This window comes from Schistocerca nitens, chromosome 1 (assembly GCF_023898315.1).
Source record: "Schistocerca nitens isolate TAMUIC-IGC-003100 chromosome 1, iqSchNite1.1, whole genome shotgun sequence".
NCBI lineage: Eukaryota > Metazoa > Arthropoda > Insecta > Orthoptera > Acrididae > Schistocerca > Schistocerca nitens.
In genome coordinates this window covers 752,658,370-752,685,447 of record NC_064614.1, presented here as the reverse complement: position 1 = coordinate 752,685,447, position 27,078 = coordinate 752,658,370, and the positions used below count along the sequence as shown (strand labels likewise).

The following is a 27,078-nucleotide window of genomic DNA, read 5'->3' as shown; positions in this document are numbered from 1 at the left end:
TCAAATTTAAATTTAGCACGAAGCATTAGAAATACATGCACAATATAACATGTAGGTTCCTACTACTTCTTGAAGTGCACCATTTCTTTCTTGTAAAGTGCGCGCATTCAATCTTCAGGCGAGCCAACATACATAATGATAAATACTGCAAATTTTAGAAAACACGACTAGCCAGTAATTTTTCTCATGCGCTTATTGAAACGTTTGTTAACTTTACTGCGTTCGCATCTAACGAAAAACGGAAACAAAAGCGCTACAGTTCGCCTGAACTTCGGAAACTATATTTTCGACGCCGTTTCGCAAAAGATGGATAAACTTTGCACATGAGATTGCCTGGACCAATCAGACTCAAACACGAAGTTGTTGTACATATAAGCATAGTCTTAGTGTCAACGCAGCGTGTTGTCTTAACTATTGGATTTGTATTAGCTGACTCGATGGTGTGAAGTGTACACGAGAGCATTTGCTGTTTGCAGAGTACAAAAAGGAAGTGATAAAGACTGTTTCTTCAGAATGGCGGTTTTTTGGGGTAAGTTATATTACTGTCTGTAATAGTACAAATCCTATGAATGACATTATTTAAAAGTAGTCTCTCCATCTTAAAGAATAAACAACTTAACAGAACTATCTTAATTATTTTCGTCATTAAGATTGCACGTAATAATTATTTACACATAGCACACCGTTTAGATTGCTGAACACCGGTCACCATATCTATTTTGCCTTCATTACTCATAAAGAAGGTATAGGGGGAGAGAGAGAAGAGTTCGTGAGGTACTTACAAATCATATAGGCCTAACATAAATTTTATAAGGGCGAGAGACATCCCGTTTGAAGATAGTTGCCGATAAAGATGTATGCCATAATTATATTGCCTCATTTTAAAAAAATCTGTAGCATCTTCATAACCGGTCGTCATTTTCATCTTTAAGAAAGAAACTCTTGTTCTTCAGCGATCAGGACTGTGCTGTAAAAATATTACGTGGTGCCCACACACGCTGATCTTGTAGACACCTGTTTAACTAGTTGAGCATGCTGGCTACTGCTTCACAGTATATTTCGCCATGAAGTTCGCCGTAAATAACACACTACAGTTGAAAAGCAACAATGATGTACATAGTAACAATACCTGAAGGGAAAACTGACGTTCATTACTACACATCAAGGTTGCCTTTAAACCCAAAAATGAGTGCACAGTGCTGCAACCTAAATTTTTGATTACTTTCCCGTACAGACGAAGTAAAGTCTGAAAACCGAAAAAGTTTTTCTTTGACAACCCATTATGTTTGATAGAATACTTTCAATTATTGTAATGTGTAAAAGCTGACGAATAGGAATTAACTAACTCGCATTTACATGTATTAAAAAACTTGTAGTTTGGGATGTAGCCATATTTACAGATTAATTTACAATGTGAATGTAAAAAGACTTGTTCCAAATCATTGTGCAAATGATACATGGAACATGAAACTAACTCACTACAAAGACACACAGTGTTAACTGACAAACTGTTTTAGGTGCCCTGATTTGCTTAGTGTCGTCGGTGGCTGCCTTGTATCCCTCAAGTTCAGATGTTGTAGATCTGAATCCTGCAAATTTCGATAGATTGGTTATTCAGAGTGATGCATTATGGATAGTTGAATTTTATGCCCCATGGTGTGGACATTGCCAGCAGTTTGTACCTGAATTCTCAAAGGCAGCAACTGCTCTGAAGGTAAGTGGGCTGTGTTCCTGTTAAAAATATTTTCAGAAGATATTTTTTGATCTGCACTGTTGGAATAATATAAATTTTAATGAAAAGCAATTAGGCCTATATTGCTTAAAGTGGGAATTATTTTGTAGCATGTGATGAGTAGCATGATGTACATTTATGATCTGTCAAGTAATGTCATTTACTGAGCTAAAGGTTTCTCTTGTTATAATTTTCTTCATTCTAATTATATTCATTAACCTATACTATTAGGCATTTATTCAATTTGGAAATACTTATGCACTATTGTGACCATTGACAATATAATCAATAAGTTGATTTATCAGAAGTGTAGGGTAATACTTTTTGAAAGTTGCATTTTAAATGAAAGATGTGTGGATGACTGTATTTAAGAAGGCTGAGTGAAGTATGATAAATTCTGTGTATTACTACTACAAAGTTCCTCACTTTTCTTTCCCCGTTCTGTGCTTTTGTTAAGAATATAGTGCCCCAACATTGCTCTATATTCATTTGGAGGAAAACCGCCTTCTGTTTTAGAAATGTAACTCTTTGTATAAAGACACACGGAATACTGTGGCATTGAAATACACAATAAGTCATTTTAGGTTTCATCACTTACAGAATGTATAAAGATTTAGATAAATGTTACGGAAAAAATGGAAAATTAGGATGTTAACGAGTGGAGAGGGGAGAGAGTGCAGAAAGTTCTTATGAAGAAGCAAGATACTTCTGTCATCTGTCATGATGCTGCAACTAGGTTTTTCCTGGATTCTATTATTGTTGCTGCCAATCATAAAGAGTCAACACTCTTCTCTGTAATTGGTGAAGTAAAAACTCCCGATAACATGCTTTCTGCAGTTGGCAAAACTGCACAAATATAACTATTTCTGGAAACACGTTTCCAGGTGTGTTGCAGATTCAATAGTAATCGTGACAAACCCAAAAAATTGCAATTACTAAATCATTTGTTTCTATTCTCAAAATCCATATCCACAGACCAATGCTTTTGTGGATTCTTGCATAACTAGTTCAAAAATGCACATTTATCTGCAAGTGTCCACTTTTGTAACTAAACTACTTATGAGCACTGAAGACTAAAATATCAAGTGAGGGTGACAGGAGTTTTAATCAAACAAAATTGCTGTCAATTTAAAACCGGTCAAATTCCTAGACAGTATTCATTTCATATAAAATTTAAAAAAAGTGCTTCAACAAACAATGAATAAAGAACTGAAGTTCATAGCCAATAGACTTGTGGGGTGCAAAACTCAAAATGGTGACTTCGGTCAGTAGTGTGTTGACCAAGTGTAAAGAAGTTCTAGTCCAAATGCCAGAGATCTCAAGAGACTCTCAAATTATTGGTACATTTCTTGGAAAGCATGTCTCATGAGAATCTTGGGAATGTAAGTGCATTTCTATTCAGTATAGTGTGCATACCTGCAACCCATTAGGCATATAATGTCAAACCACACGTATAGCAAATTGTCATTTGATTTGAGCTGTAACATTCATTTCGCACAAATAGGAAAGGGCTGTACAAAACACAGTACCTATTGATGACAGTAAAAAGGGTAACTTTCTCAAGGCAGCAGCTACATTCTCTTAATCTGCGAATGCCTGTTCACAATCAGGTTTTTGAGGCATTGTCTGTCAAAGAGCCAGGTACAAAATAAATGATCCAGACACCTTGATAAAGGGATGAAGAAAATTTACACTTCAAATGTGGCTGACAGCATATCATATTCATTCCTGAAAAAGAATAATCTTAATTTCCCTCCTCAAATTGGGAAGGGCTGCACTTGCTCCATCAGTTGTATTATTACTGTGTCTACCTGCTTGTGAGAGAACTTGAAGCAGGTATTTGAATTACTGACTAAAAACTGAGCAGCTCATTACTCACTTCCAATCTGGGTTGAGGTTGTTTTATCCCACTATCAGCAATTTGACCTTCCTTGAAATTGCTGTACAACAGACCTTATCGTTTAGGTAACTCTTAATAATTATTTTCTTAAACATAGAGAATGTCTACAATAATAAGCGGAGGCACAATGCCTTGATACAATAAATTGGTGTCTCCTAGGGCACCACTCAAACTGTAGCTACATTGTCAATAACTATAAATAGTAAATGCTCACCATATAATGGAGATGCTGAATCACAGGCAGGCACAACAAAAAGACTCAGAAAATGAGCTTTTGGCCAACAAGGCCTTCGTCTGAGAAAACACACACACACACACACACACACACACTTATGCTACTGAGGCCACACTGCGAGCACCAGCACATGATGGGTGGGAGATGCAACTAGGTTGGGGGGGGGGGGATGGTAGGGAGGAGGCTGGGATGAGGAGGTGGAGGGATAGCAATAGCAGGATGATAGGGGTGGGGCCAGTAAAGTGCTGCTTCTGGGAGCATACATGGATGGGGTGTAGAGAGGGTAGGGTAGTTAGGTACAGTCGGGAGGTTACAACGGAGGGCGGGGAAGGGTTAGCGGAAAAGGAGAGAGGTAAAAAGACTGTGGGTGTATTGGTGGAATTGAGGACTGTGTAGTGCTGGAATGGGAACAGAGGAGCTTGATAGTAAGGACAAAGACTTAACGTATGTTGAGGCCAGGAGGGTTACGCTAACACAGGATGTACTGCAGGGAGAACCCCACCTGCACAATTCAGAAAAGTTGCCATTGATGGGAAGGATCTAGATGGCTTAGGTTGTGAGGCAGTCATTAAAATGAAGAATATAGATTGGGAGGTGTGCTCGGCAATGGGAAGGTCCAGCTATAGAATACAGCTCATTGGTAGGTTATAGGCCACACAGCGGCTTCACAGGTAACCATGCATTTGACGGGATAAATGATGTTTTTGGCTGAGTTGGAGTACATGGTGGTGGGAGGAGGATCTTCAGGACGGGTCTTTCATTTAGGTCTGTTACAGGTATATGAGACAAGGGTTTGGGAGTAGGAGTTGTGTGGGGATGAACGAGGATATTGTTTAGGTTCGGTGGGCGGCCGAATACCACTGGCAGGGGTGACAAAGATAGTGGATAGGACATTCCTTGTTTTGGGGCACCACAAGAGATAGTCAAAACCCTGGTGGAGAATGTGATGCAGTTGCTCCAGTCCTGGGTGGTACTGAGCCACGAGGCGAGTGCTCCTCTGTGGCCAGACGGTGCGACATTGGGAGGTGGTGGGTGACTGGAGAGGTAAGGCACGGGAGATCTGTGTTTGTACAAGGTTGGTAGGGTAGTTACGGTCTGTGAAGGCCTCGGTGAGACATTTTGTGTATTTCAAGGGGGACCTCTTGTCACTACAGATGTGACAGCCACAGGTGGCTAGGCTGTATAGAAGGGACTTTTTGATATGGAATGGGTGGCAGCTGTCAAAGTAGAGGCATTTTTTGCAGTTGGTAGGTTTGATATGTGCGGAGGCACTGATACAGCCATCTTTAAGATGGAGGTCAATATCGAGTAAGGTGGCTTGTTGGGTTGAGTAGGACCACATGAAGCAGATGGGTGAGAAAATGTTGATGTTCTGAAGGAATACAGATAGGGTATCCTCACCTTCTATCCAGACCATGAAGATGTCATTAATGAATCTTGAACAGGTGAGTTGTTTGGGATTCTGGATGTTTAGGAAGGCTTCCTCTAGATGGCCCATGATTAGGTTGACATATGATGGTACCATGCGTGTGCACATAGTCGTAGGCTGGATTTGTTTCTAGCTACTGCCTTCAAAGGAGAAGTAATTGTGGGTGAGGATATAGTTGGTCAAAGTGATTAGGAAGGAGATTGTAGGTTTGGAATGTGTCTGGTGTTGGGAACGATATTGTTCAGTAGCAGTAAGGCCATGGGTATTAGAGATGTTAATGCAAAAGGAAGCGGCATCAATAGTGACAAGCTTCGCACCATGTGTTAAAGGAACACGAACTGTGGAGAGACAGTGGAGGAAATTGTTGGAGTCTTTTATATAGGACAGTAGGTTGAAAGTGTGGGTCTAAGAGAGTAGAGATTCTCTCAGTGGGTGCACAGTAACCAGCCAACAGTGGTTGTCTTTGATCTCGTTGTGTCTTCACGCCAATTTCAGGTATTTTTCACCTTGCACTATCAGCCTACTCCCTCGGACTTCCTCCTGTTGCCCCCAACTCCATCTGTTTAGTGATTTTTTTTTTTCTCCCCAGATTTGGATTACTTATGCGATTTTTTTGGACATATTTATATATTGTTTATAATTTTTTATATATTGTTATCCTTGACTATGAATCCTTGCTCCTTCCATCTGTGTCAACACAGAAAGGTTCCTTATCCCTGGCCAGAACCCAGTCCCACATACTGTTCCTGTGTTGTTTGGCTGATGGAATCCCTCCAAATGGCCTTACCATGAAATTACCCATCCCTGGCTACTGCCTTTCCACAGTGACGTCCATCTTTTTCTATTCTGTCAGTCCTTAAACCTAACCAACATAGTGGTTCAAAACCATGCCAATCAGGCCCAAGTTCCCTCACAATACCTCCTCTCCATCTGTAAAATACTCCTGTTGTGCAATCCCAAATTCCTGGCTCCCATATAACACACAGAAACCCCTGCCCTCCAGGAACTAGAGCAACAAGCACAACACATCCTCAAAAAAACTGTCCACTCTGTTTGCTTCCTATTTCTGCCTTGGGCTAGCGCTATCCACCACCTCTACAACCAACTCCCCCACGTCCACTCATGGCTTACAAAACCTGTCTCGCAAACCTACTACATTTACTCCACCCTCCAAAACTCTCTCCCACCACCACACAGAATCCAGAACTTAAACAGACCTGAAACAGTCATGAACTTTTCCTCCAGAAATCTTAGCCCCACAGATATCAGTCTTTTCCAAAGGCCTCATCTTTTGCCCCACTCCCAAATTCAAACTTGCAGGACTTGTTAAACACCTTCTCTCCTCCTCCCGGTCCCTATGGTGGAAACGCTTTTTCACCACCAACTCTACCTATCAGACTCGACCAAAGGCCAATGTTGAACCCTGCCTGACTCAGTTCATGCCTGCATCCAACTGTGATTCACCCCTACTGCCTCCAAATCACCACCTGCAAACTTTCCAGAATTTCTTAACCTCAAACCTTGCCTCACCATCTTTCCCCAAATCCCTCAACATGCAAATTAACCTTACATCCACAGAAAGGACCGCAGTCCACTACATAAAAACTGATACCGACCTTCTAATCCCACCTGCTGACAAAGGCACCACCACTGTTGTTTTGACCTGCAAGAATTACCTGGTGGAAAGACTCTGCCAGCTGTCAGATTCATCCATTTACAAACCCTGGCACAATGACCCCATTCCAGGAATCCAGCAGTGTCTCTAGTCTCTCCCCAAATCCTTGGGCCCATCCCAGAACTTCTGTCTCTCTGTCCTGACCTCTTCCACTCTCTGCACTCCTACCTTTTACATGCTTCCTGAAGTCAATAAACCCAACCACCCAGGAACCTCCAATGTGGCTGGTTACAGTGCCCCTACAGAGAGAATCTTTGCTTTATAGACCATACCTTCAGCCTATTATGTACAACTACCAACCTATATAAAAGATACCAACCATTTCCTCTACCAACTCTCCATAGTCCCACATGGTTTTCTGCTCGTCACTATTGATGCAACTTCCCTTTACACTAGTATTCCAAATGTCCATGGCCTTGGCAGTATTGAGCACTACCTTTCCCAATGCCCGACAGATTCCAAACCTACAACCTCCATCCTAATCACCATGACCAACTATATCCCCACCCACAGTTACCCTTCCCTCCAAAGCATCACCTAGAAACAAATTCGATGTATGATTACTGGCACTTGCATGGCACCATCAGAGGCTAATCTATTCATGGGCCGTCTGGAGGAATCCTTCATATACACCTAGAATTCCAAACACCTCACCTGGTTCAGATTCATTGATGACCTCTTCATGATTTGGACCAAGAGTGACATTCATCCAGAACCTCAACACCTCCCTCATTCACTTCACCTGGTCCTACTCAACCCAACAATCCACCTTGCTCGATATTGATCTCCACCTCAAAGATAGCTATATCAGTACCTCCATCCATACCAAACCTGCCAACCACAAGCAATGTCTCCACTTCGACAGTTGCAATCCATTCCATATGAAGGAGTCCTTTCTGTACAGCCTAGCATCTGTAGTGACGAGCTGTCCCTCTCGAAATACACAGTGTCTCACTGAGGCCTTCACAGACCATAATTACCCTCCAAACCTTATATAAAAACAGATATCGTGTCCCTTATCTCTCCAGTCAACCACCACCTACCAAAGTCCCAATGTCTGGTGACATAGGAGCATTCCCGATGTGTCCTGGTACCGCCCAGGACTGGACCAATATTCTCTACCAGGGTTTTGACTACCTCTCATTGTGCCCTGAAATGAATGTCGTACCCACTATCCTTCCCACCTCTCCCACTGTGGTATTCCGCCACCCACAAAACCTACACAATATCCTCTTTCATCCCTACACGACTCCTGCTCCCAACCTCTTGCTCATGACTCATATATCTTTTGTAGATGTGGATGAAATATCTGTTCCATACATTCTCCCACCACCCATTGCTCCAGTCTGGTCACAAGGATCAGCTATCCCATCCAAGGAGGGGCTGCTAAAGGCTGAGCTGCAGCCACTGTGTTGCATTCTACATGGGCATGGCAACCAACTGTCTGTCTGCATAAATGGCCATCGACAAACTGTGACCAAGAAACAGCAGGACCACTGCATTGCTAAGTGCACCCACCAACACACTGTTGTCCATTTGAATGACAGCCTCACAGCCTGTGCCATCTGGGCCCTTCCTACCAGCACCAGCTTTTCTGAATTGCACAGGTGGAAACTCTCCCTCCAATACCTCCTATGTTCCTGTAATCTTCCTGGCCTCAATCTTTGTTAGTTTTGTCTTTTTCCCCAAGCCACTTTTCTGTTCCCATTCTGGCACTACAGAGTTCTCAATTTCACCAACGCACACACAGTCTTTTTACCTCTCTCCTTTTCCGCTAACCCTCCCCAGCCCTCTGTTGTAACCTCGCAATTGTACCTAGTTGCCCTGCTCTCTCTCTCTCTCTCTCTCTCTCTCTCTCTCTCTCTCTCTCTCTATCTCCCCACTTCTCTCTCTATCTCCCCACTTCTCTCTCTATCTCCCCACTTCTCTCTCTATCTCCCCACTTCTCTCTCTATCTCCCCACTTCTCTCTCTATCTCCCCACTTCTCTCTCTATCTCCCCACTTCTCTCTCTATCTCCCCACTTCTCTCTCTATCTCTCCCCCCACTTCATCCTTGTATGATTCTGCAAGCAGCACTCTTTGGTCCCCCCACCCCTATCCTGCTATCCCTCCCCCTCCCTACCCCAATTTCGTCCCTACCCTGCACCACTCAGTTGCATCTCCCATGTGCTGCTGCTCCTCTCAGTGCAGCCTCAGCAGCTGGAGACTGTGTGTGTGTGTGTGTGTGTGTGTGTGTGTGTGTTTGTTTGTTTCTGACTGGGTAAGAGTGCCTTAAATAGTGCCAACTGCCGGCTGTGTTAGAGACCCTCAGTGCACAACAATTGTGTACTCATATGTGCTTCAAAGTAAACATTGTAATCAATCAGAAATGGCGGGATCATTATTTAACCTTTCAGTAGAGCATCCTAACAACACAGGAATCACATTTCTAATGCCTAAGCTGCTAGCTTCCCAAGTGCTAGATGCCTACCCCCTTGGGACATGATTCCTATTAGTTGGTTGTCATGTCAGATGATCTTCACTGTGGTTTCCATGGGAAGAGCTCCTGGTTGAAGTAGGTGTCATCAGGATGGACATTTCACACATGGAAAAACATCAAACTAAACCAGCACAATGACCGTAATGATTTGGCTGTCTCAACAAAGAGGTATGGACAGCTATAATCAAACTGCTTTTCCTACCCTGGCTACCTCATGGGAAAAGGGTCAAGCCAGACGACTGGGAACAAAACCAAAAACAGATGGAGATACTTCTACAGCAACAAAACTGTTATTTTTCATGGAACAAATAGAAGATAAATTTCGAGAAGTGGACTCGGAGGGGGGGGATTGTGAAATGGATCACTTTTGATTAGCCTTCTGTACTGCACAATCCCAAGCACTTAAGATATGTGAAAGACTGGGTGACATACAAGCGACCATTACACCACATAAACCTCTGAATATGCTACTAGAGTTATTTCACAGAGACCTAATGCTCCAGACAACTGAAGAGGTGTGAGCTAAAGTAGAATGAGATGATGTTCATTTTTGTCAGATGCAGAAAAAAAATATAACTGAAAAGACACTGAAGCTTTCATATTAGACTTGAAGGAAATGTTCAAATAAAGTTAGGTAGGTTTGTATAGTTGTTAATAAAACTTATATCCAACAACGTGAGAAAGATTTCCGTGGCTTATGCATTGGACATATATCATATCATCTCGTTGCACAGCATACCCAAAATGTGGAAACTGTGGAAAATCAATTCACAACCACCTTTGTATATAAAGGTTACAAATTATGAAAAGTTGCAGCAATCACACCACCTACTTCAACATTTTAAAAGCTAACCGTCCTCACCTTCTGTGGGTCCTGAGGCACAGTCTTCAGTAACCACTTCTTGCACCCGACCCTAGAAGCAGCATCATTCTCCAGTATCTGCTGGTGGCAGGGCTTCCTCTTGGAGCCTCTCTCCCAAGAAATCTCCAGTGCAGAGATCCAACACCAGTTACAGGCTGAAGGAGATGCTCACAAGACTAAAGCACCAAAAGTTTTGAAAGAGAAAGATAACCACAGCTAACCAGGACACACTCATGATAATCCAGTGGAACTACAATGGATATTATTGTCACCTGCCTGAACCAAAACTAATTTCTTGTTGTGCTGCATTCTTTGTTGCTTTGCAAGTACCACACTTCAGTGATGATTGTTCCCCAATGCTTGGAGGTTACCAAGCAACATGTTGGAACCATATTGACCCTGAGGGGGCAAATGGAGGAGTAGTTATATTAATTTGTACAGATGTTGTCAGCGAGTAGATTTCTCTCTGTACCACATTGTAAGCAGTAGTGACGCGAGTGGAAATAGCCCCAGCAATAAACCATTTGTAATGTTAATGTACCTTCGGTAGATCTTAAGCCAGCTCCTCTCATCCCCCCCCCCCCCCTCCCTCTTTGTTTCTCCTGATGGGGATTATTTCAATGTGCACTACTCCGTGTGGTGAGAAGTCCCACTTCGTCTGATAGGGGCCTTCTGAATGACCAGCTTTTTTCCGGTCTTGATCTGTCTCTCCTCAATGGTAGTACTCCTGCCCACTTTGGTGTTTCCTGTGGCATCTTTTCAACTGTCAACCTTCTGATTTCTGCCTCCAATCTCATGGCTTCCCTACAGTGGTTGCTACATGACAATATCTGTATCAGTGAGCACCTTCCAATGTCCTGTTACTTCCTTGCCATGGCCTTACTGACTAATTAACATGTTGGATGCTTCAAAAAGCCATGTGGCAGTTGTGTGCCTCTGCTGTCACTTCACCCTATCTGTCAGATCGCATCAGTGATGTGGAAGACAGCCTGACGCAATCGTCCATGCCACTGGAACTGATATTCACCCCTTTCTACAGCTATTCAGGATTGGTGCAGAACTTTGCAATCCCATCTCGAGCAACATCCTTTAGACAACCCTCCTCACTTTCAAGAGACTTCATGCTAAGGCTTGCTGTCTGTTGTAAAGCAGTAAGGAGAAATGCTTGGATCGCTACATCTCCTCACTATAGGCATGTGCCTCTTCATACCAAGTGTGGGCCAAGATTGTGTGGGCTGCCAAAGCTAGACAACTCTTCTGGTATCTTCCAGCAGGGTGGGCTTTATACCAAAGTGTATGTTGTTGCTGAACACTGTGCGACAGTGTCGGCATCCTATTATCACCTGGCCTACCTTTTGAAAGCATAAACAAGATGTTGAAGACCTCTTCCTGTTCTTCACCCACCTGCCATGCTTAAAAGTATAATGATCCTTTCACTGACTGAGAACTGCTTCAGGCTCTTGCCTTGCTACACAATGTGCCATAATATCCTGATTAGATTCATAGTCAGATGATCTAAAATCTGAATGTTATTCAAAAGGTCCTTCTCCTCAAGTTCTTCAACTGTATTTGGCTCGAAGGTGTCCTCTTCATAATGGCAAGATAGTGTCATTGGTCACCCAGGCAGAAACCCAAAATCTATTGACAGCTGCTGACCAATTAACCTTAAAATGTGCTCTGCAAATTTCTGGAAAGGATAGTCACTGACCTATTGTAGATTCTCAAATCTTGGGGATGTTTCATCTCCCCTGTCAGTATGGTTACCGGGAGGCACAATCTAGTCAACCATTCAGTTAGTGACGTCCATTGGACCACTGATCATGCCTGCAATGCATTTTGCTAACTTAAGCATTTCATGTAGCTTCTACCCTGCAGCCTCAGCCGAACACTGGCCCCAAGGTGCCATCCACTAGGCCTCCACTTGGACCGACTCTCATTGCTACCTGTTACCTTGCTGCAAGTCGTGCATTCCTGTCGTCCTGACCGAAAATCCTTCTTGAGTACCAAGAACTTGGACTTGCAATGGTGTCCAAAATTAAAACAACAAACTGCTATATCCCCATCCTGTGTCTGTCACGATATAATCATACCAACTGTCAAGAGATGTCTGCATGGTCGTATTCTGCGCAGAAGAGGCATTCTGGTCAAGGGACAACCATGCCAGCGATGATGTCGGGGCACCCATCAAACAGGGTAGTATTTGTTTGGTAGCCCCACATTCACAATCACTATTTACACAGTCACAGATGGTGCAGTATGGCACAGAGAAGATGTCTGTCACACTCTGTTCTGTGGAGAGGCGTAGGAAGAATGGAAGCAAGACGTATGCGAAACTGGTGTCTCCCAATGGCTTAAAGTGAATCATTCTGTTATTTCTCGCATGTGGCGGCAGTTTGTAGATACCGAAGGACCGGGGCAGGGCTGACCGTGTATGACAACAGAAAGAGAAGGCAGTTATTTGGCTGTAAGGGTACAATAGCACTGGCTAAGTTCAGTACAGCACAGCACAGCACAGCAACTGGCATCTGACCATGCAGCAGCCACTGGATGTGCTGCACTTAGGCAAACAGTGTACAGAACACTTCAGCAGACTGTCCTTTATTGTTGGAGACTTGCTGTATGTGTACCTCTGACGGGTCTTCACAGAAGGGAATGTCTAGGGTGGAGTCGTCAACATGCCACCTTGGATGGTCGAACAGTGGGCTAATGTTCTTTTCACAAATCCCCCCTGCGGGTCCGGGGTAAGAATAGGCCCGAGGTATTCCTGCCTGTCATAAGAGGCGACTAAAAGGAGTTTCAACCGTTTCGGCCTTCCATGTGATGGTCCCCCTTGGGGTTTGACCTCCATTTTTCAAAATTCTACAGAAGTACGAGCCTTTTGGGGAAGGACGCCTTACGTGGTGTATCACTGGTCCTCCGTGCACGAAGACCTTGGCACTCAGCATTGTAACGGCGTTGTAACCATACCCACTATTCCTGAAATTGGGCCTAAACACCTGATGGGTTGTACAAGTTATGCCCATAGTGCGTCCCCATCTGCACCTACGATCATGATGGACTTTCCATGGCACCCGAAATCCAGCACGGTAGCCAGCCCGTTGTGGTGGGGTCGTCATGTACCCTCTAGGTTGTAGCCCCCTGACAACACAGGGATCGTACTGCCGATACCTGAGCTGCACCCTCCCCATGTTGGCCAAGGAGTAGATGCCCGTCTCCTTGGGGCATCAGGAATCCCAGCAACGGTCATCCTGCCAGGTGGCCCTTGCTGAGGCTGGGTGGCGCCCGTGGGGAGAGCCCCTGGTAGGAGTGGGTGGTATTGGGGCGGATGTTTCGCAGATGAAACGTCAACATGTATCAGGTTGCTCTGCGGCCGAGTCTTTTAAAAAGAAAGGTACTGTCTGTGGTTCTGGTTCTCCTCCCTTTCCCCCTTGGCCACTCCCTGGGAGGAAGGACAGGCCCGCCGGCTTGGGGCGAAGTACTTCCCCCGCTATTTGGTCTGTTCTCGGACCGATGGGGGGACGTTAGCCACCTCCAAGCCCATGTTCTTTGTTCAGCACATCGAGGACATCTTCGGGGAAATCGAGGCTCTCAGTAAAATGCGTTCGGGGTGCGTTCTTATAAAGACCACCTCCGCCACACAGTCGGCGGCGCTCCAGGCGTACGACCGACTAGGGGACATCCCAGTGTCCATTGTCCCGCATCTGGCACTGAATAGGACGCAGGGGGTTATTTTTCATCGGAACCTCCTGCTGCAATCTGATGAGGAGCTTAGGGCCAACCTGGAGCGCCGAGGCGTGCTTTTCGTCCGGCGAGTCCAGCGCGGCCCCATAGACCGTCGCATCGACACCAGGGCCTTTATCCTCGCCTTCGAGGGGGACGTTCTCCCGGAGAAGGTAAAGGTGATGTGCTACCGGTGCGACATGCGCCTCCTATGCGCTGCTTTCGGTGTTTGCGCTTTGGGCACATGTCGTCACGGTGTGAGGCTGAGCCCCTTTGTGGCGATTGTGGACGTCCTCTTCGTGAGGAACATACATGCACCCCACCACCTCGATGCGTTAATTGTCCTGGCATCCACTCGCCTAGATCTTTATAGACTGCCCCGCGTATCAGAAGGAGAAGATTCAAGAACTCAAAACTTTGGATCGTCTCTCTTATTCTGAGGCCAGGAAGAAGTATGACCGCCTCCATCCCGTGACGTTGACAACTTCGTTTGCCTCAGTCGTGTCCACTCCTTCCACAGTATCCTCACCCCTATCCTGTCCCCCCTCCACCTCCTCCCCCCATCCGGGGTCTACGCCTCCGCCTCCCAAATCCCTCCCTTCCAAATCCTCCTCTCCCGTGGCCCCTGCCCCATCTGTCCCAGGGGCCACCCTTCCTCCTCCTCCTCCTCCTCCTCCTCCTCCTCCTCCTCCCCCTCCCCCCCCCCCCCCCCGCCTGAGAAGCGATCCTATTCTCAGGCGTCCATCGGGGAAACGTTCCGGACCCCGGCTTCTGAGGTCCGGCGTTCCAAAACGGACCCCGCGTGTGAGGACCTTCTTCGGGTCCAGCCCACCATCCCTGTGCCTCCTCGGACTTCCAAGAAGGCCTCCAAGAAGAAGTCTCTATCCCCCTCTCCACCCCGGCGCGTTTCGTCTGACGCTCCATCCGCGAGTCGCTGCTCCCGGCCGTCCTCAGTTTCGCCAGGACGCTCTGCTGCCAGGCGCTCAGCTGGCCTCTTGTCGGCAAATGATGCTGCCCCTCCTACGCAACCCGGGACAGCGGCGGCAGCTGGTGACGACTCGATGGAACAGGATCCTCGTCCCGCCAGTTGTAGCGTTGTTCCCTCGAAACCTGGCCCTCCGCGGCCGTCGAGGTGACCAGCTCTTCCCCCGTGTCGTTCCCCCCTTTTTTCTGACTAGCGATGGCCTTGTTACATTGGAACATAGGAGGTATTCGATCTAATCGGGAGGAATTAAAACTGCTCCTCCGCCTGCACTGTCCGCTCGTCCTTGGTCTCCAGGAAACCAAGTTGCGCCCAACTGACCGTATTGCCTTTACCCACTATATCTCGGAGCGGTATGACCTCACCCCTGTGGACGGTATTCCAGCTCATGGTGGGGTCATGTTGCTCGTTCGGGACGATGTGTATTACCATTCCATCCCATTGACCACCCCACTCCAAGCAATAGCTGTCCGTATTACTCTTTCTGCCTTTACTTTTTCCGTTCGTGCCGTCTACACTCCATCGTCATCCGCAGTTAGTCAGGCTGACATGATGCACCTGATTGTTCAGCTTCCTCCGCAGTTTTTATTGTTTGGAGACTTCAATGCCCATCATCCCCTTTGGGGCTCTCCTGCATCCTCTCGGACTCTACTCATACCTACTCCCACTTGGACCTCTCAATCTGTTCTACCACTCTTGCCCGTCGGTTCGAGTGGTATGTCCTTTCTGACACCTATTCGAGTGACCACTTCCCCTGTGTCGTTCGTCTCCTGCACCACACCCCATCCCCACGTCCTTCGAGCTGGAAGATACCGAAAGCTGACTGGGGACTTTACTCCTCCCTGGCGACCTTTCCGGACCACGATTTTCTCAGTTGTGACAGTCAGGTCGAATACCTCACGGCTGTTATCATCAATGCTGCCGAACGTTCCATTCCTCATACTACCTCTTCTTCACGTCGCGTTTCCGTCCCCTGGTGGAATGAGGCTTGTAGAGACGCTATCCGTGCTCGACGACGTGCTTTACGCACCTTTCGCCGCCATCCTACGTTGGCAAATTGTATTGGATACAAACGACTCCGAGCGCAATGCCGTAGAGTCATCAAAGACAGCAAAAAAGCTTGTTGGGCCTCTTTCACCAGCTCCTTTAACAGTTTTACTCCCTCTTCTGTCATTTGGGGTGGCCTGCGCTGGCTGTCGGGCATTAAGGCCCACTCCTCGGTACCTGGCCTGACCTCAGGTAATGAGGTCCTTGTTGATCCTGTGGCTGTCTCCAACGCCTTCGGCCGCTTTTTCGCGGAGGTTTCAAGCTCCGCCCATTACCACCCTGCCTTCCTTCCCAGGAAAGAGGCAGAAGAGGCTCGGTGACCTTCCTTCCACTTGCTGAATCTGGAAACTTATAATGCCCCCTTTACTATGTGGGAACTCGAACGTGCGCTTGCACTGTCCCGGTCCTCTGCTCTGGGGCCAGATGCCATTCACGTTCAGATGCTGGCACACCTTTCTCCGGCGGGCAAAAGCTTCCTTCTTCGTACCTACAATCGCGTCTGGACCGAAGGTCAGGTCCCCATGTGTTTGCGTGACGCCGTCGTTGTTCCTATACCCAAACCTGGGAAGGATAGACACCTTCCTTCTAGTTACCACCCCATTTCTCTTACAAGCTGTGTCTGTAAGGTGATGGAGTGCATGGTTAACGCTCGGTTAGTCTGGATTCTTGAATCTCGACGGCTACTTACCAATGTTCAATGCGGCTTTCGTCGCTGCCGCTCCGCTGTTGACCACCTTGTGACCTTGTCGACATTCATCATGAACAACTTTTTGCGAAAGCGCCAAACGGTAGCCGTGTTCTTCGATTTGGAGAAGGCTTACGATACCTGTTGGAGAGGAGGTATCCTCCGCAATATGCACAGGTGGGGTCTACGTGGTCGCCTGCCCCTTTTTATTGATTCCTTTTTAACAGATCGAAAGTTTAGGGTACGTGGGGGTTCCGTATTGTCTGACGTCTTCCTCCAGGAGAACGGAGTGCCTCAGGGCTCCGTCTTGAGCGTAGCCCTTTTTGCCATCGCGATCAATCCAATTATGTATTGCATTCCACCTAATGTCTCAGGCTCTCTCTTTGTCGATGACTTCGCGATCTACTGCAGTGCCCAGAGAACATGCCTCCTGGAGCGCTGCCTTCAGCGTTGTCTAGACAGCCTATACTCATGGAGCGTGGCAAATGGCTTCTGGTTCTCTGAAGAGAAGACGGTTTGTATCAACTTTTGGCGATATAAAGCGTTCCTTCCGCCATCCTTACATCTCGGTCCCGTTGTTCTCCCATTCGTGGAAACAACTAAGTTTCTAGGGCTCACATTGGACAGGAAACTTTGTTGGTCTCCGCACGTCTCTTATTTGGCGGCCCGTTGTACACGTTCCCTTAATGTCCTCAGAGTTCTTAGTGGTTCATCTTGGGGAGCGGATCGCACTGTCCTGCTTCGCTTGTATCGGTCCATAGTCCGATCGAAGCTGGATTATGGGAGCTTCGTCTACTTGTCTACTCGTCTGCTCGGTTATCCCTCTTACGCAGTCTCAACTCCATCCACCATCGGGGGTTACATCTTGCGACCGGAGCCTTCTACACTAGTCCTGTCGAGAGTCTTTATGCTGAAGCTGCCGAATTACCATTGACCTACCGGCGTGACGTACTGCTGTGTCGGTATGCCTGCCGGCTGTTGTCAATGCTCGACCACCCCTCTTATCAGTCCTTCTTCGCCGATTGTCTCGACCGTCAGTACGGGTTGTATGTGTCTGCCCTGCTGCCCCCTGGAGTCCGCTTCAGTCGCCTGCTTCGACAATTGGATTTTGCCCTCCCTACCACCTTCAGAGAGGGTGAGAGCCCGACACCACCTTGGCTCCAGGCTCCGGTTCATATTTATCTTGACTTCAGCTCGCTCCCGAAGGAGGGTACTCCGGCTGCAGTGTGTTGCTCACGGTTTGTCGAACTTCGTGCGCGACTTGCCAGTCACACCTTTATTTACACCGATGGCTCCAAAACTGACGATGGTGTCGGCTGTGCCTTAGTCGTCGGGGCCGTCACCTTTAAATACCAGCTCCTCGACCAGTGTTCCAGCTTTACGGCCAAGCTTTTTGCTCTCCATCAGGCCGTTCAGTATGCCCGCCCTCACCGCCATTCATCGTATGTACTCTGCTCTGATTCACTCGGTGCTCTTCAGAGCCTTGGAGCTCCTTATCCGGTCCATTCCTTGGTGCAACGGATCCAGGAGTCCCTCCATTCTTTCGCTGATGATGGCTCTCCTGTCAGCTTTCTGTGGGTTCCCGGACATGTAGGAGTGCCTGGGAATGAGGCTGCTGATGCTGCAGCCAAGGCTGCAGTCGTCCTGCCTCGGCCAGCCTCCCATTGTGTCCCGTCATCTGACGTTAGTGGGGTTGTTTGTAAGAGGCTTGTGTCCTTGTGGTGGGATACTTGGTCCTCACTTCAAGGAAACAAGCTCCAGGCAGTAAAACCGTTCCCAACTGCTTGGACAACCTCCTCCCGACCATCTCGGCGAGAAGAGGTCCTTCTGACCAGGTTGCGGATTGGGCATTGCCGGTTTAGCCATCGCTACCTGCTCTCCGGTGACCCAGCCCCGCAGTGCCCTTGTGGTCAAGCATTAACAGTGCGCCATGTTTTATTGTCGTGTCCCCGCTTTAGTCAATCTCGTGTTGTCCTGTCCCTCTACTTTACCGGATATTTTAGCTGATGATGCTCGAGCAGCTGCTCGTGTTCTTTGTTTTATAACTTTGACTGGCTTGTCCAAAGACATCTAACTCTTTTACTTATTTTATCTGCATCTTTGTAAGGACTTTCTGGTGTCCCCCCCCCCTCCCCTTGAGTTTACTAGATTCTATGTGCTCTAACAATTGTGACTGGGCGCTAATGACCTCAGTAGTTGAGCGCCCTTAACCCCCCCCCCCCCAAAAAAAAAAAAAAAAAAAAACCCAACAACTACTTTTCACAAATGAGCCCTGACTTGGTCTGGAGAGTGAATCTCGAATTCGCATCTGGGAAGGAATGTTGAACACTCTTTTGGGATCAAGGGATCAAAGCATTGTGGAAAGAGATCAATATTGAGAAGGCACTCTAATGATGTGGGCAGGGATTATGCTGATCACTTGAACAGCTCTTCGTGAAATTGTACAGGTGAATCGGCAAGGTTTAACTACTATCAGGTATCGTGATGAGATTTTGAGACCTTATGTGATTGTTGCAAGGTGCTGTGGGTCCAGGCTTTGTATTAGAGGACAATAATGCATGACCTCATAGAGCACAGGTGGTTGATGTTTTCTTGGAAACAGAAGGGATTGGACGCATGAGGTAGCCTGCTCACTCTTCACATTTAAATCCCATAGAACATGTGTGGGATGCACTATGGAGACGGATTCCATCATATAAGCATCCACCAACAGCTCCTTAAGACTTGTGAGCAGCTCTACAAGAAGAATGGTTGTTATTGCTCCAACATGAGCTTGGTGACATCATACACAGCCTGCCCCATCACCGTCAGGTCGGTATTGCTGCAAGAGGTGGTCACACCTCATACTGGGCACTATAATCAGTTGTTGGGATGTATGTGCAACCCAGTTAAGTTGGAAAAAATGAACAGTTTTTTGTACTGTTATGTATGTTGCAGTTGCTTACATTCTGGATTCTTTACATTGTTTCTACTTTACTATCACATGTTTATACTGTGTTGTGGCAAAATAAATACAACCTTGCAAAATTTCTGTTTGTTGCTTCAATTTTAGACACCATTGTGGTTGCATAGTCCGGTCTCCTCTTTGATAATTATTAAAAAAAAAAACCTGATTTAGCTGCCCCATATTCATCAGACTAGTAAAATGCGAAAGCTTTATGCTTTCTGGTTCCTTGCCCACACTTCCAGGTGTGCTGATCATTCTACTCTGCCACATATTTATTGGGCACACGTCTCATTCAGATTGGACTGTGGTTGCCAGGTTTATGGCTAGGTGATACCTTAAGCTTTGAAATTGTAGAACCCAGTCCATTGTTGTGGAGGAAGACTGGCCACTGGGTTCTTCCCCACTAGTGCCATAGACCATCTCTTTGCAACATTGGGAATCTTCAGTTTTCAGTTCTGATGGGACCAACTCTTGCTCACATATGCAACCACCATCTGTCAAGTTCCTAACCTTCCAACTTTTTGCATGCAAAGGCATCAACCTCCTGACGCCTATACTTGGGTGAAACCTGAAATCGTTAAAAGAAAGGCGTTTTTTGTTGCGACAGAATCTTCTCACGAAATTCCAATCACCAATTTTCTCCCCCCAATGTGAAAATATTTTGTTGACACTGAACTACATAGGGAGGAATGATCACCACGATAAAATAAGGCAAGTCAAGGAGAAAGATACAGGTGTTCATTCTTTCTGTGCACTATACGACATTGGAATAATAGAGAATTGTGAAGGTGGTTTGATGAACCCTCTGCCAGGCACTTAAATGTGATGTGCAGAGTAGCCATGTAGATGTATATGTAGATGTAGATTGGAATGCACCTCTAGGCCTTCTGCTGGGATCTCTGCCTAATCCCCTTATATTGTGCTCGGTGCACTCCCTCTCTTTCTCTTTGTCCTCTCGGTTCTTCAGGAGTATCATTTACAGTTACAACTCTAAATCCATAAATAGGAGATATGTTTTTACATTTCCCGACTGTCAGGAACATGTGTTGCCAGGAGTGTATAGTGTTGTCATGGCATAGCTGATAGCTATTAACAGAGCTCTACATTTCCTTAAGAAAACCACCTCACATGGGTTTTAATTTGTAGTGTCTCAGTGAGGTGTCTCAAGGCTACTGAGTGATGTTAATCTTGTCTCCCTATGATGCCTGCTATTTATGAACTTCCTATCTGGTCTTGGTCACACTGCTTGCTCCATTATCTTTCTCTGGGTCCCCAGTCTTATGGATATCCTGGGGAATGAACTGGCCAACTGTTTAGCCAGACAAGTGATATCTCACCCAACATTCACTTTGACCACCCATGGCTTGGATTTGCAGGATGCAGATAAGATCTCTCCTCACTCTGAGATGGAAAATCATCTGATAAACTGCTGCCTCCTCCAATAAACTCTGCACTGTCAAGACTACAGTTGGGACCCTCCTTCTGTTCCTTCCAGAAGAAATCCACGGTCCTGTGTCACCTTCACATTGGTCATAATAGACTAACTCATAGTTTTATTTTATGTAACAAGCTGCCGCCACCACCACCACCACATTGTGGTTGCAGAGCATTAGACAGCAGCTCATATCCTGGTGGAATGCCCTCTTCTTGCTCTCCATTTTAAGTATGGTCTTTCAGATTCTTTGCCTCTAATATTGGTGGGCAACTTACAGACAGTTGAATTAGTTCTTAGTTTTCTCTGTGGAAGTAGTTTTTGTTCTCAGAGATAACATTTTTAACTACTCTTGGGGCAGGAGTAGGGTGGTTGGGGTTGGGGCATCTCCTGCTCCATGTTGGGTGTGGAAAGTACTCTTGATTCTGCCTCCTTTGCCAGCTGCCTACACCACCCCTCTTCAACTCCGTTCCAATTGCTTTTAGATATGGTTTCCCCCTTTCTCTGTCACATTCTACTTTTCATTTTGACAATAGTACTCTGTGAAATTACTGGGTGCTGCTCCCCTCATTAACACTATACTGTAATGGATCAGGGGTGAGGCAGCTGTGGAACAGGTGGATCCCATTGCATGCAGAGCCCTGGGGTGCACTCACCTGGGCACACCCATATGCTGCCTTCATTAATTCTGTCACCTTGTATTATTGGTGGGTCAGCTGTTCTCCATTTCATTTTTAGCCTTCTCAATTTTATTGTTATGAATCTCTTGGCTAGAGGATATTCTATACTCTTTAACTTTCATCACCCTTAATTCAATTGGTGGCGGTCTGAGGCAGGTGGTATTTCTGTTGCCATAGATTAACTCTGGGAGACCCCTTGGCTGTTCTGGGCTATATACTGGACCGATTCTTACATTATTACTCTTTCATAAATTATTTGTCAGCTCTGACACCAGTATTGCCTTCAGTGGTTCGATTTTACCATTTTCCGTTTACATTGAATCGTGTAATTTTTGTGGTTCATGGCTTCATATTGGTTCTTAACGCTGAGTACCCCTCTTATCGTTGAATATATTAAATAGATACTTAATTAAAATTTCTAAAATTGTTTTTGTATTTGCTGATACATAGTTTGTCAGTTTCCTTTCTGTATGTTTGTTGGTGATTTAGTACTTGATGTCACAAGTATCCATTGGAATTTCTTGGTTCAATTACTTGTGATTTATTCTAACTTTTGTCATGTGGAAATGTCAGGAATATGAGACATAATGAGGAAATAGTTGACTGTACAGTAACCTGAATTTATTCATCAAGCTACTGGACTAGTATCTGGCAGAAAACTTGTTGCCCGATTTTATTTTTTGTTCTTTTTTTCCTAACCAGAGACAAAACAATCTTCCTGTGATGTGGTATCTCTGCAGGATTTGTATACCTCAAATAATCTTATGAATACATTACTAAGGCCGGTATTACACTATCAAATTTCTTTGTCCAATATCTTTGTCCAATATCTTTGACAAAGATATTTGATAGTGTAATAGGGATCTTTGACAAATGTCGTCCAATATTTGATCAAATCTAGGCCGAGGCCGTACATTTGATCAAAGAAATCGCTTGTCTTCTGTTCACTGCAATGTGATATGTTACCACGCGGAGCGCTAGCATCGCTGCAGCGTTCTGTCGTCTGTAGTGTTTTTATAACCATTGCCGGTAAATACAATTGGTGTGTGCCGACAACTACAGAATTAATAGAGATGTCTGAAGCTGATGAGGCGCTTTACAACGTGAGGCACCCTGAATACAAAAATAGATTAAGAAGATTGGAGACCTAACCTGACCTAACCTAACCTAACCTAACATAACCCTCTCCTGTAGCAAGGAATCGGAGTGTTATAGTGAGCCTGTCTTCTGAAGATGTAGCAGTTCTTAAGTGAAAATTGTGCTTTGTGATATGAGGATACACTTCATTGAGCACATACAGAAATGTATGCTCATCCATTCTTAAGTAATTGATGTACGACTTGACGTCTTCCACTGTAAGCTCACGTAACAAGTTTTGTTGAATGCTTTTATCGTGTCGTCGTAAAACCCACGGCTTCACCCAGATTAGATTAGTTTTTCGTTCCATAGATCCGTGCTGAGGAGATCCTCGTGGATGTGGAACATGTCGATTTTTTTTAAGCTGAAATAAAAATACTAATAGTATGAATAAATACAATACATCATTTGTTTCTATTAAAAATTTCGCCAATGGAGTAGAAGGAGTTGGCCAGTAGTAAGTCTTTCAGGCTCCTTTTAAACTGATCTTTATTTCTAACTAAATTTTTTATGTTTCCTGGCAAATTATTGAAGATGAGTGTTCCTGAGTAGTGGACCCTTTTTTGAACTAAAGTAAGTGCATTTAAGTCCTTGTGCAGATCATTTTTGTTCCTGGTATTGTATGTATGAACTGAGTTGTTTGTTGGAAAAAGAGTTATATTATTTACGACAAATTTTATTAAGGATTAAATATACTGAGAGGCAGTAGTTAGTATACCCAGTACTTTGAAGAGGTTTCTGCAGGAGGTCCGTGAATTTACTCCACTAATAATACGTATTACACGCTTTTGGACCTTGAAAACTTTTGTTTTACTTCAAGATTTACCCCAAAATATTATCCCATATGACATTATGGAATGAAAGTATGCAAGCTTTTTCATTTTTATGTTGCCTATGTCTGCTAACACTCGAATTGCAAATACAGATTTGTTAAGGCGTTTCTGCAGTTCTGTGGTGTGCTCCTCCCAACTGAATTTATTATCAAGTTGTAATCGCAGGACTTTTAAGACTGTCAACCTCGTATGTATGGTTCCATTTTTTCCCCCCACTTCTTTTCCGCATGTGCACACAATGCAATTGGAGTACGTAGTAACTGCTGCGGTTAATAACAAGTTGTTGTCAGCCATCTTGAACTTTGACGAAAAATTTGATGACAGTGTAATACCCCTTGTAGCGCTACGTCAAAGATCTTTGTCAAATATATTGGATCACATCTTTGATCAAATCTTTGACAAAGAAATTTGATAGTGTAATACCGGCCTAATCGGTTCATTCGGGCTTCCTGGAAAGAATAATAAAAGCATACATACTTCTTGTATGCAGTCAAAAATTTATATTTATTAATTTAAGATGCACAACAATGTTTCAATTAATCACATAGAGGGAGAAATATTGTTCATTTTAATTTGTTTTATTTCTTCCAGGGTGTTATTAAAGTAGGAGCAGTGAATGCAGATGAACACAAGTCTTTAAGTTCCCAGTATGGTGTTAGAGGATTTCCAACGGTAAAAATATTTGGATCAGATAAGAGCAAACCAGAAGATTACAGTGGTCCTAGAACAGCTGAAGGACTTGTTGATTCTGGATTTAAAGCACTTAGGGATAAAGTTAACATTCAACTTGGTGGAAAACGAAGTGGTAGCAGTTCAAAGGTAAAAATTAAACAATTATTTAATAATCACTTTTGTTGCTGCTCTCTTGCTTGAAATGTTTAAAAATGTTTAAAATACATGTTTTATTTATTGTTAGCAGTGACTTCCTAAATATTTCTTTAAAAGTTTTAAATTGGTGTACAGTGTGATTATAATCAAAGTTAAACTTTCAAAACACTGTAGAAATAACACCACTGATCAGAATGACATCAAATTGCAACCGAATATTATAGGAGAAGGGTGAAAACGCATGGCAGAAGGAAAAAAAGTGTGAAAATTGATCAGTAGATGGCGCTGTATGTGTCGGAATACGTAAATGGAAAACGCCTTTCATGCGCACGACCCATTGAAGGTGGTATAAACACACTGAGTACACAGTTTTCCACCTTTCACATCTGCGACACTTGCCATGACTGTCTCAATGCAGGATTGTGCTCTGCTTGTAAAGCTGTATTACAAGAATAATGACTGTGCACCCTCTCCACAGAAGTTCCTGACACTGAAGGGTTTGAAAAAAGGCGTTGGTCCAATGACTGCTGTGGTTCTGGAGAAAATGATTTGGAAATTCGAAAATATGGGTTCTTTTGGTGTGCAACCTGGTAGAGGGAGGAAGGAAATTGATTCGATGTCGGAGGAAGCAGTGGCCATAACAATGCAGGACACTTCATACCAGCTCTCCAACGGTGTGGATGGGATTATTTTTATAAAAGATGGCACATCTCCGCACATTGCAAATGCAGTTAAGTGGCTTCTGAAGTGCCATTTCGGAAGTGCTAGAATTATCAGCCGCCATTTCCTTACAGCCTGGCTGTCCCGATCACCTGATCTTAATCCATGTGACTTCTGGCTGTAGGGCTATCTGAAAGATGTGTTCAGGGTTCCTATTGCAAACTTAGCTGCATTGAAGGCACGCATTGCACAACACATTCTGAATGTGACCTCGGAAACACTTTGATCAGTTGTGGAACATGCTGTTTCTCGATTTCAACTTGTTGCAGAAGACGGTGGACAGCACATTGAACATGTTTCGCGCCAGTCACATGGAAATTAATTATCTGGTTTGATTTTGATTGATGCTTTTTATGCAGCTTTTGGCCTCACGATAATTGAAAACAGATTTTTTCACATCCTCATTGCTGTGGTGGATGGGCTTACGCAAGTAACAGTAGCACATCTGTACACCCATCCACACAAAGTAGTACAGTTTTTCTAATGTCAGACGTACACTTTGGGCATCGTTGTAAGATTCATTTGTCATTTGTAGTTGACCCCTATTAAATTATGATGCTTACAGCACCATCTGTTGCTACATTTTGTAACTCTTTATTTTTCTTCTGCCATACATTTCCTTCTTCACTGATAATATTCCGTTGCAATTTGATGTCATTTTGACCAGTGGTGTTGTTTCTACAGCTGTTTGAAAGTTTAATTATAATCACCCTGTATATTGAAAGGTACACTGGACTGTAACACACATTAGTTAAGTGAATAAGATGGGTAAATTTGGAAGCAGCATTGAGGTTTTGTGTAACAAATCCCATTTAGCAGTAGGATTTTTATGGATGGTTAACAAAACTTCCTTTATTTTTTAAATTCATTAGATGCTGCAAAAATTGTACTATAGTCCTTGTTTAAATGTTTCTCACGTGTTTTCAGGGAGCCTAAATATTTTACAAGTTACTAAATTCTTGACAGTTAGTTAATAAAGAAAGTAAAGTACTGATAAGGATCAGTGATCATAATGAATTTCCTGAGTCATGTCGTCTAGATTACTTCATTTTTGTTATTATGTTATTGCAAGTAATATGTTTTAGCAATTTACATCATCAGATCCTGTAATTAATAAGAGTTGAGAACTGTAAAACCTCACTTATCAAACTCAAAACTTTGAAAATAAAGTTGAGTGCCAATGTAAGAGGATGGTTTGAAAAGTTCTCAGAATGGAATAGGAAAAAAGTATTTACATCACTGAATCTCTCTTTATTTTTCAATGTAGTCTCCTTGTAGATTAATGCACTTGGTCCAACAATGTTCCAGTGCCTTGATCCCATCTTGAAAATGAGTTCTCTCCAGGCCTGCAAAATAGTCATCAACTGTGGTTGTCAATTCTTTGTTTGAAGTGAATCTTCATCCACCATGAAAAATTTTCAGTTTTGGGAAGAGATGGAAGTTTGACAGAGCCATATCAGGTTAATAAGGCGGGTGTGACAACAATTCATACGTTTGTTCGTGTAATTTTTCCATGGTGACGGTACATGTGTGCGGGCGCGCATTGTCTTGATGGGAGATGACTTTCTTCCTTGTCAAACCTGGCCCTTCTTTGTGTATCTTTTGTTGCAATTTGTCCAGGAGGTTAGCATAGTATTCTCCAGTAATTTTTTGCCCAGTGGGGAGATAATCTACAAACAGAATACCCTTCGCATCCCAGAACACTGATGTATGACCTTTCGTGCCGAAGGAATTGTCTTAGCTTCCTGTGGTTG

The 27,078-nt window shown here is 44.5% G+C and overlaps 1 protein-coding gene across 1 annotated transcript in view; it reads left to right on the top strand.

The window, feature by feature from the left end:
* Positions 1–251: 251 nt before the first annotated feature.
* LOC126260747 (protein disulfide-isomerase A6 homolog) overlaps positions 252–27,078 on the top strand; it is a 53,429-nt gene continuing 26,602 nt past the window's right edge. Inside the window, exons 1-3 of the mRNA XM_049958089.1 lie at positions 252–529; positions 1,518–1,714; positions 24,368–24,595. Of these exons, the coding sequence (XP_049814046.1) occupies positions 514–529; positions 1,518–1,714; positions 24,368–24,595 (441 nt within the window). The 5' untranslated portion in view covers positions 252–513. The remainder of the gene's footprint in view (positions 530–1,517; positions 1,715–24,367; positions 24,596–27,078) is intronic.